General features: G+C 46.4%; 1 protein-coding gene across 2 annotated transcripts; it reads right to left on the bottom strand.

Annotated features, from left to right (window-relative positions):
• Positions 1 to 3,684: 3,684 nt before the first annotated feature.
• SHISA3 (shisa family member 3) lies at positions 3,685 to 14,829 on the bottom strand. 2 transcript variants are annotated; one of them, XM_082464309.1, is made up of 3 exons: positions 8,794 to 14,829; positions 7,701 to 8,573; positions 3,685 to 5,151 (listed from the first exon to the last, which is right to left on the bottom strand). In XM_082464309.1, the coding sequence occupies exons 2-3, from the start codon at positions 7,975 to 7,977 to the stop codon at positions 4,712 to 4,714; spliced, it is 717 nt and encodes a 238-aa protein (XP_082320435.1). In that variant the 5' UTR covers positions 7,978 to 8,573; positions 8,794 to 14,829; the 3' UTR covers positions 3,685 to 4,711. The 2 variants fall into 2 exon arrangements, with proteins under 2 accessions (XP_082320435.1, XP_082320434.1); XM_082464308.1 differs by lacking the exon at positions 8,794 to 14,829 and having other exon boundaries at positions 7,701 to 8,706.
• Between the last annotated feature and the right edge of the window lie 372 nt (positions 14,830 to 15,201).

Here is a 15,201-nt window from a genome sequence, read left to right on the forward strand (position 1 = left end):
AAATCGGCCTCTAAGTCAACAGCTAATTCACGGCTCCTTCCTTTCACATGGCATGAATGTCTTAAGTTTTCTAAACCCACCGAAATTTTTTAAGTATATGAGAAAGTGGCCACATTTAGCCAATAAAATTTGAAGGAAGTAACCAGAAGATACTAAAATTGCCACCTGAGACAAAAATACAGAAAACATTGGAAACGTGGACAAGAGCTTAATCAAAAATAACCATTGTTTTGTAAAAGGAACTGAAAATGCAATTTGGAAAACTGCTAGAACAGGATTAGTTCACAAGCAAGCGCTGGGGAAGCAATGTGAGCAGCCTCTGGTTTCATAAGAGCGAGGGGCAGTGTGTGCTTTGCTGTCTGGGGCCCGACTTCCTTTCCTTCCCACCGCCTTTTCAAGGGCAACGATTGAGTGTGGGTCCCCCCCATGCAAAACCACAGCAAAACAATGTTCAGGAAAGTTACCTGTGAATTACGTCAAATATTTTCACATTCAACTCCATCCCCCTTAAGATAAGCACTGTCCTCTAATACCACCATAAGGAAACAGCAAACTTGAAATACATTCCCATAAATTCAATGCGTCATCCCCATTTATAGTTTGTTTTTATGGGCTTATGGCATCTCAGACCTAAACCTTCCATTTCAGTAATACAGAGCCACTCATTTTAGTGAAGAAAGATCTTCCTAACCTGGATCATTTCACTGAAAAGCTAATAAAAATTGTTGGAAAATGAAATATTTTTTACCATTCAGTCTTTATTTCAAGTACAAACTATATAACCAGCAATTCAAATAAAAAATTCTCTGTCAGAATAATTTCATTAATAACTGTTTAATTGCAATTTTGAAAGTGTTATACATGTAAAAATATGTGACAGTTTGTTCCCTTAATAGTTAAGTAAGTAAATCCTTATTTTTCCTGAACATATACTAAATAAGCTTTTTAGGTTTTGCACAGGTAAACTGATCTGGACCCAGTGAAATGTATCGTACTCCTAATTGTGATTGTATATACTTTCAGGAAACTTTTTGGTTATCTGGTTTTAGAGAGAAAATTTCCTATAGATTTAAGTCAATCTGGCAAATTCTCCACCATGAGGAATAGCTAAGAATAACATCAATGAAAAATAAACAGGTGGGAAAATAAGAGGGAACACCTATGCATTTGGACAATTAAAAATACAATGTGTTGGCTTTGGAGTGAATAACCATTTTAAAGCAAATTTATTGAATACATTTTTCTAAAGCAGATGATAAAATAAATCCACAGGCCATGAGTGCAGGGTGGGAGGGTGTTCTGTCGCAGTTAATAAGGAGAAGTTGGCCAGATATCAAAGGAGGCCGTGGATTACCAGGGACTAACTCTATCAAACCGTCGGGCCATTTTCTCTGTCCCCTGCACTCCAATCAGCGTTGGATCTGCCCTCCCACAGAACTCAGTCCTGCATTTATATGCTGGGATATTTCATCTGCTTTCTATTATGTATCGAGGACTTACTACACAGCTCCCTCCCCTCTAGAATACAAGTGATTTGAGAGTGCTTCTGACTTCTGATGCATCAAGACAACCCTCAGCAATAGGGTACCATCAACATCTTCCTTTTACAAATGAGAAAACTGAGACACAGTGACGTAAAGTAAGTTGCCCAAAGTCACTCAGCTTATGGGTAACAGACCCAGGAAACTAACCCAGACACTCTGACTCCAAAATCCATCTAAATCACCCTCTGCTCTCTCAGGTGTCTCAGGTATAAAGGGAGAAATGTTTGTCCTCTAGTGTTTCTACTTGTGCTCTGTATCAGTCTATGTTCTCATAATGTAGCACCAATCCTATTGATGGTTACAAACCCCTCTATCTGCAGGGTATGTACAGTATTACAGTCCATCACTCCTCCCCAAATAGATTTTCTGAAAAGTAGGTTGGATATTTTTTTCCTGAGAAAATTAGGCCTTCTAGGTACATGCCATAAAGTTAATGTAGAGTTTCAAAGCAGACTGCCTGGGTTCAAATCCTGGCTCTATTATTGTTGACCTTGGGCACAGTGTTCAACCTTTCTGCTTTGCTTTCTTTAGCTGCAAAACAGGTGTGATAATAGTCCCGACTTATGGTTTGTGAAGATTAAGTGATACATGTCATACAGCACACACATGGTGCTTAATAAATGTTACCCATTATTTGCATAACTACCTTTCAAAATATTGAACTTCTGTTTTTCACAGATCCTACAATGCATGGGACAGTCCACCCAACAAAGACTTGACGTCCAGGGGCATGACTTTGAAATGTCCCTCCATTCCTTTCTGTGGAAAAACCTAATCCCATCGTACTGAAAAAGTGTTTTCCCCACTGCCTTAATATACACTGAATTTTCCAGATATGAAACTACTGTGCAAATCAAAAGAAGATCAAACTTTGCTTCATTTGGAAAAAACATCACATTAACAGCAGGGCGCCTCTGGGGTGTGAGTTGCCAGTGTAGTGAACCTGTTCCCTTGCTGTTTGAATATGGTTATGCATACAGCTCCAGGACTGACTAGCTGTGGGACCCTGGGCTAGTTACTACACTCCTGCATGCCTCGGTTTCCAAATCTATAAAATAGGAATTATAATACCTCCCTGTCCATTGTTTACAGATAAAATGAGTTAGTACATGTAAATATTTAGAATAGTGTTTGGGTCATAAAAGCCCAGTAAAGATTAACTTTAAAATATCAAAGGAGCAGAATGTAACAAACATAAATAAAGCCAGCCTAGTAACATAGGAGTGAGTTCCATAACTTCTCACAAATGTTTATCCTTTTACATTCAGCCTTTTCTCCCTCCCTCCCTCCCTCCCTCCTTCCCTCCCACCCTCCTTTCCTGCCTTCCTTCCCTCCCTCCCTCTCTCCCTTCCTCTCCCCTTCCCTCCTTCCCTCCTTCCTCCCTCCCTCCTTCCCTCTCTCCCTTCCTGCCTTCCCTTTATTCCTGAATTATTGGGGCTAACCTGGGATACCTGGAAGTCAGGCCACTGTTAGTTGAAAGCAGGAGACTAGAAGTCAGAGCTCCTCTGCCATCAGAGTGGGCAAAGGCACAGTATCTTCCAACTTGTTTCCTCAACTAGAAAGCAAAGGGCAAGGCCAGATGACCTTCCTTAGGTCAGAATTCCACCTCTAAATAGCTGTATTTGACAAGAGCTGTTGAGGATGTCATATGATGATAGTATGAATTCATATAAACCTGGGTTTTCAAAGGACATCCGTAGGGGACAGGAGGCAACAAAACTGAAGGAGATGAGCCAGGTCGGGGAGACCGGGCAGGAGGCTGGCGAAAGGCAACTCTCCTCTCTGAAGAGGACCTCCTGACCCCCTGGCACAACAGGACCCTCAGTGCCACATCCTTTTCCTTCCACGAGAAGCCAAAAATCAGATTCTTATGAGAAATGTCCCAATTTTTTAATCTATGCAAATAACACATCCGAGGGCTGAAGCCCACAGGCTGATATCGCCATAAAAACTCACTTCCTTGGCTGCTTTCAGGAGCCCCACTGCAGAAAATAGCTTTCTAACGTAATTCAGAATCAGTGTAGGATTTTTTTCATTTCAATTTATGAAGTGTTAAGCAAAGACATTTCCTTTTATTGAATAGCAAAGAGTATCATTAAGACACTAAAATGAAGCACTTTGATCTAATCTTTCAAAGAGATTTCACGAAAACATAAAGCATTTTATTTATTCTAATCCAGCAGGATATATGCCCAAATATTTAGTCATCAGACATGGAATTCAGTGGCACTTAAGATACATAATATTAGATGATTATAGCCAAAGCTGGACTTTGAACTCCACACTTATTATTAACATAAAAAATTACAGTGCAACTACTAATCAGTACCGTCAATGTGGTAAATACATTAAATTACAAACCTTTACATTTGTACATAAGTCATTTTACAAATAAATGTTTTAAGAACCAACTGTCCAACTTTCATTTAAACACTAAATGTTGCTGAACAAAAAGTCTGCAATAAATACTCCCTCGGGTGGGTGGGGGAAATGCTTTTACATAAGATCTCTGTTACAATGAACATCTAAGTAAATATTTAAAATGTTAAACTTCTCATGTGGTTATTGAAATCTTGTATTCTCAAGACGCTCTTATATTTTAAACAAAATTTAGCTGTTAATTTAAAAAGTAACTGTTCTCATGATGCTAATATTATTCACGGTTAAGTTGCTCCCCAAATTATAAATAGGTTGTTCACTGTCCCCTCAGTTTACTTAGCAATTAATTTTTAAGTGAACCTTCAATAATTACAATCAGGTATATTTCTTTGTTTATTTATACATATATTTGTATTATCACTCACTAAACAACTTATAATGAAAAAAGAACACGTAGGCCTTTTCTAAGCAGGATAGCTGAGTTGCCCAATAAAACATCTTCAGCCAATTTGTAACTTTAAAGTCGGACTGCTGCCTATTTTGAATAAAAGTAACATAAATTGAAATGTAATAGTCACCATGTTTTCAAAACCAGAAAGCAATTCTCTAACAGCCATTTTGCAACTGGAGCCAGGAACTCAAGATTAGAAGGTGCTGTATTTTCCTTGCACTTTCCTCCATGACATTGCTGGGTTCAAGGGAAATTTCCTCAGAAATCCTGGTGGCCGTGGCAGCAGCGTCCGTGGGTCTGCCATTGCACTACACGGTGGATCTGTAGCCATGGCCTGTCAACTGGAACTGAAGTCTGGACAGCTCTTCCCAGGCAGTGGTGGCTCCTGCTGGAGTGGGTAAGCAAAGTACTGGGGTGACACCAGGAAACCGGACGGCTGGGTCAGGTGGATTGGGTGGCCTGTGGTGTAAGGCGGGGGCGGTGAGGGCATCAGGCAGCCTGGCTCTGCCCTGGCAAAGGAGAACCTTCGGATGGAGCCCCCTGTGGAGCTGGAGCTGGTGGCCGTGCTGGACTGCCTGGAAGGAGCCCTGAGGTTCGTGGAGGTCAGGATCATGGGCAGGGTCTCCGTCTGATAGCTGCGGAGCGAGAAGCGGATTGGCTGCTGCGAGGGCTCCTTGGGTCTCAAGCAGGTGCAGCAATAAAGAGCCACTAAAGAGCCCAGAATGATGAAGGCAATGAAGATGGAGCCAACGATCAGGAAGGGAACGTAGACGGGCTCTAAAAGGCAAAAACAGACAGGCACAGATGCTGGGACTAGAGTCTCCCAAACTCTGGGCTACTTAGGGGCGGGAGGTGGGAGGTCCACATTACCACCCTTGTCAGCCCAGCTTCTCAGAGCTTGTTACTGGTAACCTCTGAAGTGCAAACTGTGATGCTGGAATATTCTTGCTCCTAGCAGGGAGGAAGCAAACTGATACTGTAGACTCTGTTAGCAATTAGCCATCATACTGCACATCTGGAAATCGGAACAGAATCTATCCTCACGTTCACGCACCGGAGAGAGGGAAAGGATGAGTTTGGGGGGTTACTATAACACTGGTTTTCAATCTGGGTTTTAGTAGTTTTATCACGGTGGGGCGCTTAAGGGTTCTAAGGCTGAAAATCCATCTCCTATCCAAGAATCTCCAATCTAAGCAAAGAGAGCCGGGCCTTTTAAATGAAACCCCCAGGAATTTACAAGACTACAGAAAGAACAGGATAAAGAAATCCATAGTGGGCCCCAATTAACTGTGTCTCCTACTGCATCACAAATTGTCACCTCTGGATACTTCTTTCCAGAAACAATTTGGGATGCCTCCTCCAGCTGCCATGTTTCTGCCTCCCGATTCCCACCCAAATTCTGGGAAGGTCAGGCTGAACCTTAGATAGATCGTGATGCAGTTCTTGGTGTTAGTGGCCCAGACTTTCTGGGAGAGCAACCCTCAGAGTTAACCCCAGTTTCCTTCTCTCTCTACAAGGCAGACATAAAATTTCCCACCCCAGAGGCACCCCCGGGGCAATCCTCCAGGTGTGTCCCCTGCCTGATAGAGCCACACTTGGATGCAAACCCCTGGCTTAGAGGTAGATGAAAGCAAGCCTGCATTGACAGGCCCTACTGTGTGCCTGGCTCTTTCGTATTTATTGTCGGATTCATGGAGACCCGGTGAGGTGGGCGTGATACGCTCTATTTTCCAGGTGTGGAAGCACATTGGAGAGTTGTTGACTTTCCCAAAGTCACCCAGGCCGTGAGCGACAGGTAACTATCCACCCCAAGATCTGTGGGGCTCCTGGGTGTAAGCTCACCCATTCTGCCCCATTTACCAGAGCCTTGTGGAAGGCAAGTCTTAAGTGATGAACTACTTACTCAGCACCTTGCTAAGCATTCTTACACTCCTTTAATTCACAACCTAACTCCTCTGAGAGCCATATGCCCATTGTAGAGTTGAGAAGAGGCCCAGAGAAGTTAAGTAACTTGCCCAAGGTTACATACAAGCTGGCGAGCGAGAGAGCCACGGGTCCTGAGACTCCCTCAGATCCCACCCAGCCTTGGTGAGAGTGGAGACTGCCTCATCTGCTGCAGAGCTCGGAAAGACTTTGTATTTTCCTAACAGGCCAGGCCAGCCTAGAGTTCTCTCCTTTCCACTGAACATCTTTTCCCCAGAAACCTCTTCCCCGGTCCTGCAGATTGGTATTTTGCCCTCCAAAGTTAAATTCCTTGGAAGTCTAATGGAGTTCTAAGGAAAGGCAGGGCCCCCTTTCCTCTGGGTTGTCAGTCTCAGGGGGACGGGGGCTCCAGCGCCATCAATGATCTCTCCAGCCTCTCCCCGCCTTTCCCGGGACCGTCTTTTGCCGGCCTCAGACCTCCGCTCCGGAGTTCTGGGGTGTCGCGGCCCTTAGCTCCGCCCGCTCCTCCGGTTTCTCGGCCATAAAACCATCGCCTGGAGCTCTAAAGGGTTGCCCTGAAGTTCCGATTCAGGTGGAAAGCTTTTTTCTTTCTTTCTTTCTTTTTTTTTTTTTTAAGGTGTAAAATCTCTCTGCTGGGGTCGTGATTTATTCCGCTCTGAAGTGAGTGGAAATTTGACCCGCGTTTTCCGATGTGAGAATAGGGGGCGGGGAAGCCCCTGCGACCCCGGTTTCTAAATCTCCAGCTAGAGGACCTGGGCATTTCTGAAAAGCGTGACAATAGGGGGTGGGCCGGAGAGGGTAATTCGATGCAGAGAAATGAAAGGAAGTCGGGAGAATAGGGCAGCGTCTTAGAAACGCTACCAAAAGGCCACCAAAAAAAAAAAAAAAAGGTGTCTGAAGTTCCTTACGCCCGTGGGGCTACAGATAAGCGCGCCCCAAGAGTTGCGTTCCCTGCGCCACGGGCACTTCTCAAAGCTCCCGGAGCGCCCACGGCGCGCGCTGGGGCACCCTCACCGTCCTTTAAAACCCAAGTCCAGCCTTGCGCTGCCCCTACAGCCCTTCTCTGCAATGTCGCGAGCGCCCGAGGCTCCCGCTCTCTTCCCCGGGGTCACCGGATGCAAGCCCCGCGGTCCTCACTGTCCCTCGAAAATTATCTCTTGGGCAGACCCGCGGAAACCGCTTGTGGCGGGAATCGGGACTGCAAAGGAATAGGGCCCGACCTGAAACGCGACCACCCACTCCTCCCTTGATCCTCCCACCTCCAGCCTCCCCTTTGCGCAGACCCGGGAAAGCCTGGCGCGCCTGTCCGCGCGCACACCGGCCAGCACACGCGGCAGCCCGGGCGGCCGGGCGGGGTCTGCCCCCCGTGGGCCCGCACTCACGCGCCGTGATGCCGGGGTGCTCCAGCTCGCCGCGGTCATTGGTGCAGCCGCCCTGCTCCAGCCTGGCGTCGGCCGCGGCGCAGCAGTAGCGCAGCGCGCAGGAGCCGCAGCAGATGGTGGCGTCCAGCGTGTCGAAGTCCTCCGGGCACTGGAAGCCCTCGTGGTAGTTGCCCTGCACGTCCACCCAGCCGTGGCAGTACTCTCCGGACTGCTGGGCGTCCGCCGGACCCCCGCGCAGCCAGCCCAAGAGGAGGCAGAGCGCCAGCAGCGCCCCCATCGCCGCGGACGCGCTGGGCGGCCGGGAGGGGCACGCGGCTGGAGAGCGAAGGGCTGAGCCGGGGCTCCGGGCGCCCCGCGGTTCCGCCTCCCCCCGGGGCGCGGCCTGGGCGGCTGCCCCGGCGACCAAGACCACTCCCGCGAGGGTTAGCGGGGGCCAGAGAGTAGGAAGGGGCTGCGCGGCGGGCTCCACAGGCCGGGGGTCGGCATGGTGCGCAGGGGCGGGTGAGCAAGGGCCGGCGGAAGGCGCCGGCCGAGGCTGAGGCTGGAGCTGCTGCAGCGGCCCTTTGCCCGGCTCATAACGCTCCCGGCGCGAGGGGCGCGCCCAGCCCTCGGCCACCTCCCGCCCCACTCCTCACGGGAGCCATCGCGCCCGGGTCTGGCAACTCCCGGGCCGCGCAGCACCCCGACTTGCGTCCGCTGCCGGGTCCAGAGCGGAGCCCGAAGGCAGGAGAATGGGAGATGCCCTCGTGCGGAGCCCCGGGACAGGCGGCCCCCCCGCCCCCGCCCCTGTCTGTCACGGGAGCTGGAGTCCGCCTGGCCGCGGCCAAGTACAAACGGCCTCCCGGTTGCTGACAGCTCTGCCTCCACGGCGTCCTTTAAAAAGGAAGAGGGAGGGGGAGACAGCGAGGGTTAAGAGAGAGTCCGCCTCCGGGGCGCGCCGCCGGAGCTAATCACAGCGGGCGCGGCGCGACCGCCGGTCCTGTGCGCCCTATGGTTCGCGCGCCCCTCTCCGCCTTTCCGGGCCACCCCCGCCCAGCGCGCTCCCCCAGGACTCTACACTAAACCTGGGGCATCAGGCCCTCTCCACGCACACCTTCCAGCTCTCGCACAGCCCAGCAAACTCCGCAGAGGGCCAGGGCCGCCGGGTCTCTGCATCTATCCACGCGCGTAAGCGCGCGGGTGGAGACCAGGGCTCTGCTTTTTAGGGATGTAATCAAAAACGAACTCGGTAACTGGGGTTTGTAGAATCTTCTGTCGTCTGTTGCACAGATCTGGCCTCGTTCCTGGGACACCTGTTCTGAGGGTTCTGGGCGGATAGCATGCTTTCTAGGGCCCGCCCACATTTGCGCTGAGTTTTCCACCTAAGTTTCCACTTTTTCCAGAAGGGACGGCACAGCTTCACAAATGTATACACACTCGAACTCTCCCCCGCCCCCCTAACCCGAACGCCACCGGGCGAAGAATCGCCGGTCACCTCCGCCTGCCGAGGGCAGCTCGCAAAACCTCAAAGAGCACGACTTCTCCATTCGCTCCCGCAAAGGAAATAAAAGAACAAAATTAATGATAATTGAGCACATCTGAACTTCTGTTCGGGCAAAGAAACACATTTATTTAAATGATGTGTCCCCCGTGTGCTATTTTCAGGGGCACTGCTCCTTTGGCGGCGTAAGTGCCTTATGAAACTGGCGTTATGTGAAACCTGGGCTCAACTCAAGAATTTACTTTTACGGCATCCTGAACTTCCTGTCATCGTTTATTGGTACGTGTGAATATGTCCCGCGTATCTCCACCTATTTGTCAAACACGCTGAATGCCCGTGTCACTGATTTAGCTGTTGGCAAGTTGAGTGAAACACGACGAAGTTTGCTGCGCACCGGCCATAAAAGTGTGCGGTCAAAAGCGTTCACCAAGCCCGCGGCTTCCCGAGGGTCCGAGTTCGTTCACAGAAGCTTTTTTTTTTTTTTTTAACTCTGAATGAAACAGTTTCTGTTTTAAAATGTATGCTCAAGGTAATCCAAGTAAATAATCACTTCTGATTTCTGATTTTAAATATTGGGATTAGCATTTATTTATGAGAATGTAAAAATAATGCCCAGCATTTCAGATGTTAAATAGGACTGTGTAAATATTTTATTGCTTTCTTAGATATTTCTTGGGACAATAATATGTTATTAAGTAAAACCAAATTAAGTTCAGACTTTTATCCACAGACAATGAGACAGTTTTTCTTGACTTAAAGAACTTAAGCATATGGGAAATTGTTTTTGCAGAAATTTCTTAGGTACTCTGTTTTTACGTACAAAAAAAAAAAAAAAATCCTTGCCAGCCCTAAAGAGTTGGTTTTTTTTTTAACATCTTTATTGGAGTATAATTGCTTTACAATGGTGTGTTAGTTTCTGCTTTATAACAAAGTGAATCAGCTATACATATATCTATATCCCCATATCTCCTCCCTCTTGTGTCTCCCCCCCACGCTCCCTATCCCACCCCTCTAGGTGGTCACAAAACACAGTAAAGGGGGGTTTTTTAAGTGTTTTTTTTTTTTTTAAAGGAGTGTTGTTTGGATTGTACAAGCCCTGAGCAATTAAGGAGGAAAGTCATGTAGAACCACAGAAACAGTGAGATATAGTGATCGTAATAAGATGATAAAACTACAAAGACATGTTTACTGCTAATAACTTTCCCAGAACCACACCTCTTAATATTATTTTTGTTAAATTTAGAGGAATTCCATGACATCACAACTACCTAAAGTTCTACAGCAACCTCTGCTAGTCCCCCAAGGGTCAAGTTTCTCTCATTATCCAGCTGTTCTTTGATAGCATTAATATTTTAGGGAATGATTTGTTGGCACTTACCTCCCATTAATTACATTCTCTATGCCACAGTGGGATTCTTTTCCTTAGGACACCAGCTATAATTAATTCCCTCATTCAAACTCCTGTCTATCTGACTTATTTAGAAGACATTTTACTCAAATTTAGTTGGATATTTACTAATGGAAAATAACCAAACCTCCAAATTACTTGATACTCCTTAGATCTGATGTGTGTGAACATTAAAGCAACTGTACACCATGCTTTCTTATCTAGGTCCTGATCTGAAGCAACTTTATACCATCACAACAATCAGCTCTGGGGGCTTGCACGGGGTTGGGGGGGGAATGTGTTTGGTTCCTTGTCATAGAAGATCTCCTCAAGTTCTACACTGACAAATTTATACTGCAAAAGTGATGCTTTCAGAATGCTGTTTGCAAACAGGAAGAGAACATACCCTTCTTTTTAGGTTTATAAACATCCAAGGTTGCTGTTATTGTATTACTACTTTCATGGTAAAGGAAGATTAAAAAGTTCTTATAGACCCCCCTCAAAGACTCTAGGGAGAGGACATGGAGATGGAAAATAAAATCTGCACCATCTGGGGTATTTTGTCGAGGTTTTAAGAAATTCTATATCTTCCCTTATCTCAGTAACACAAATTCCATATTTTGGAGAAGAACGCAATCATAAGAGATCATTTCCTCAGCTTACATTCTCTTGTGGCCCTCCCGGCCTCCGGGAAATGCTATAGGAAATGAGTTAAATGATATGATGTCTGGGATTTGCTTTAATAAACACCAGAAAAAGAAAGAGAGTGGGGGGAGGGGAAAGGGGGAGAGAAAGAAGGAGGGGGAAGGAGGAGGATATGGAGAAGAAAAGAGTAGAGAGAAGGAGAGTGGAGGGAGGAAGAAAGAGCGAGGGAAGGAGGGGAGAAATAAAAGGGAGGGGAGAAATGGAGATGTGACGATAGGATAGAGAAGCTGAAGCACGATTGGCAATATGTTGATAATTGTAACTGGGTGAAGGGTACTGGCAAAATCGAAATGCAATTCTTTCTATTTTTATACATGAATAAAAATTACATTTTAAAAAAAGTTTTTAGTAGATAGGAATGGGTAGCAGGATGAAACTGGCACCAGACCATATTTCTCAACCTTGTCCCATTCACTTCTCTTTGTTTTATGTTCTTTGGAGCAGAGTGAAAGATTTAAGAAAAGCAAATGCAGAGAAGTGAAGAAAAACAGGACAAAATGGATGCATCAGAAAGGGTGGGGAACTAAAATGTCCTAAGGAAAGGGGGAGAAAAGGCCAATGGGATGCAGAAGGGAAAAAATAAGTAAAAAAGGACAGTTAACTTTGTCTATGGAAATCCCCTCCAGCTTATGTGCACTGGATCCAGAAATAAAATAGAAAACAAAAAGTTTCTCAGCCCTCCCTCCAGTTTCTTCCTGGAGTGATGTATTATCACTAACCTTCCTTTAATTACTTTGCCTGTGACTTGATGGAATTCTCTTGCTTGGATCACTCACTATAAATCTCTTAATCCAGGAACCTGTCAATCGGAGTTACTGAAAAGGTATTTTTTCTCAAATTTGCTTTGGCATTTATTCACCACTAGAGAATACAAGGTGCCCAGATGTGTACTCTCAGACCCCGGCAGCCCAGCCCCAAGCTGTGCCCCTCCCTCTGCCCTGTTCCTTAGCCTCAGACTCTTTGTGAAGAGGGGATTAGACATAGGGCCCTTAGAGCAGTGTTTCTCAAACCACAAGTGCACAAGAATCACCTGGGGTGTTAAGATGCAGATTTTGATTCCCAGGGTCTGGGGAGGGGCCTGAGATTCTGCATTTCCAACACGTTCCCAGGTGATGCAGAGGCTGCTGGTCTGAAGCCCATCCTCTGTACCCCTCTGGGCCTTCTCTGCCCTTGCCCTTACCCACAGGGGAATGAATGAATACAGCCAACGGGACTGGCCCACCCAAAGCCCGTTTCCTCCCTTTCTTTACCACTCTCTGGGCCTTAAGACCCCAACACTCCCTACCCAAACAGACCCAAGCTGGCTTCTAGGGTTCGCAAAAGCTTGTTCCAGGTCATAAGTGGTTCTAGCGGGAGATGGTTAAAAACTTGTAAAGGCAGGCTAGGATGTCCAAACATGGACATGAGAGGCCCCTGCAGTGCAAGATGGAGTCTGGGATGGGATGAAGGAGGGGGTGGGCAGATTCAGGCTGGTGGCCTCCACCGGAGCCCTGGCTCACCCATGATAGAGTGGACCTGTTGCCTGGCACATCCCAGGGGCTCAGAAGATAAATAGTCGTAAAGGGAATAGTGAACGATCGCATAAATGATGACATGAACGATTTCCTTCAATAATTCTAAGCACTTACCATACCTCATGGTAATTCTGTGATAGGGCATCTATCTTCTTCTCCATTGGTTTCTCCTTCTCCTTTTTCATTATTGTATCCTGGGACCTAGCAGAACACCTGGTACATGGTGAGTGCTCAGTAAATGTTGAGTGTAACTGACTGTAAACAATAGACAACTGGCTGAGGACTTGTGACAATTGAGACACCCGCCTCACCACCATATAAAGCTGCAGCAAGTTGAATATCTCGGAGCTGGGTCAGTGGCGATCAGGGTGAATTTCCAGGGCAGGGGATATTTGTAGAGTGAACTCCTGGTGATTTAACTGTAAAAGTAGCTCATCAAGAACGGTCCAGTGTATCAGCACTGCCTAGAATAGGGCAGTCAACAGCCAGTCCCTCGTGGAGACAGTGGTGACACTTGTCCAAGAGACTAGAACTGTGATGTAGAGAAAATCAGCCAGCACAGTAGAAAGAACATTCCAGTTTTGAGTCAGACAAGTCTGGGCTTGCGTGTGTCTCTTTCTGATCACGTGACTTTCAGCAAGGTCATTTCCACTACTGAAACCTCAGCTTCCCTGTCTCTAAAATGAGGGGAGTGGGAGGGAGTAACCCCTACCTTGCAGGATTGTTGTAAGGATTCAAAATAAAACACAGAGCAAGTCTGGCTCAGAGTAAGGGCTTCAGAACCAGTAGGTATTACCTCCTACCAGCTGGTTTGAATCTATAGTGAAATAATCATGGCACGTTTCCTGCTAACGAGTATAAGCCTATGCCCTGATTAATTTGAGTGGGTTATTTACAGTTCTCCATCATCCATTCCCTTATTCATTCAATGTGCCCATTCATAACCACTGGCAATTGAATATTGATCATTCATTTTTGGAGTCGTTCTCCTGAGACGTGCACTAAAGCTAGGAGCAGAGGGAATAAGGGTAGTGTCAGATGATCACAGGGTAGGGACAGGCCCTGCTGGACAGACCTTATTGCAGCCGGATTTCTACAAGGTGTAGCCCCAAGCCCAGGTGGGCATTTAATAAGTCTCCCATTAGGCTGTGATTCCATATTATGTCAGTAGAGATGTAATTTATTAACCTGGGCTCCTGGCATCCTTTCAGTGCATGTATAATAGAATGATATTTTTCATGCAGAAATATAAATTAAATTAATTGGCATCCGTATTTAATTGAAACTTCCTTGACAGTAGATGGATTCCTCCCCCCACCAACGTGACCCCTTTCTCAGCAAGGGGCATTTCCTTCTGAGTGCTTGCAGACTGAACAGAGGCTAGCCCCAATTCCTGGGGCTCCCCAAGGAGCTGGCTTTCAGCAGGGTTTAGAGCAGCACGGAAAGTGAACTGATCCTGGAAAAAATGGTTAAGTTGCTGCTTGGCGGCCATGTGTTCTTTTGGTGGGGGGAAGATTTACAGAGGAGAAAGAAAACACAGAGGGTGCTTGTCTTATTTTCTTACTCCCCTTCTCATCCTTACCAGCCACACAGAATGTTTTGAAAAATTTTGTCGCCCTTAAAGTTTGTAAATCATATGGAATTCTTTTGAAAGCTGCTATACAGTGGCTGTCAAAGGTATCTTTTAAGTTTTCTCCTTTATTTAAATAGCCTGTATTTTGTTAGCTCTGTGGGTAACATAAGGGTCAGTGAGGCAAAGGTCCTAATTTCCACCCCTGTGGGTCAACTAAGTTTCCACTGTCTCAGGAATACAGAATGCACACTTGACCTTGGCTTGCAAACACCTGCTGGGAGTTGTTTGAGGGCACCAGCCAGAGAAATTGGATGTAACAGACACAATCAATATGCAGCATGGAAGATGAACTCAGTGGTACACACTCCTACAGCAAGTGGGTCAACAGTGTCATCTTCGTAATGTGCCCTTCATCTTATCCTCAGAACTGTGCTTCGGAATTCCTTCTGCTTTGTCTGTTCCACCATCTGATTTTATGCAACCATTCATTCTGTACAATCACTCCACTTTATATTTCTTTAACATATTTTTTGTAATCAAGGACAAGAAGAAAACTCATCCTTGGCATCTTTTTTTGGCTTCTCCACATGAACTGGGCTTGAAGTAGAGATGACATTTGTAGCAGTCTGCATGGTTATTCCAGTTTAGTATTTAAAAAACTAAGATTCAGTAATTCTTTAGTTTATGTGCCATTCTGCGTCTTCCATCTAGAACTTAGCTATTTGGCAACCTCAGCCCTCTTGAAGACAGGGGAAATCCAGGAAATAATCTTCACTGCCCCCACCCTGTCACACAGCACTCTTGTCTTCCTAAGAAGACATAAAAATTTACAAAGTCTGGTA

The sequence above is a fragment of the Balaenoptera physalus genome (genome assembly GCF_965194825.1).
Source record: "Balaenoptera physalus genome assembly, chromosome: 5".
Classification (NCBI taxonomy): domain Eukaryota; kingdom Metazoa; phylum Chordata; class Mammalia; order Artiodactyla; family Balaenopteridae; genus Balaenoptera; species Balaenoptera physalus.

Coding starts and splice junctions, on each gene's coding strand:
- SHISA3 (XM_082464309.1), bottom strand. CDS start 7,977: ATGGGGGCGCTGCTGGCGCTCTGCCTCCTCTTGGGCTGGCTGCGCGGG. Junction 5,152..7,700: donor GCACCCCGGCATCACGGCGC/GTGAGTGCGGGC, acceptor TTTGCCTTTTAG/AGCCCGTCTACGTTCCCTTC.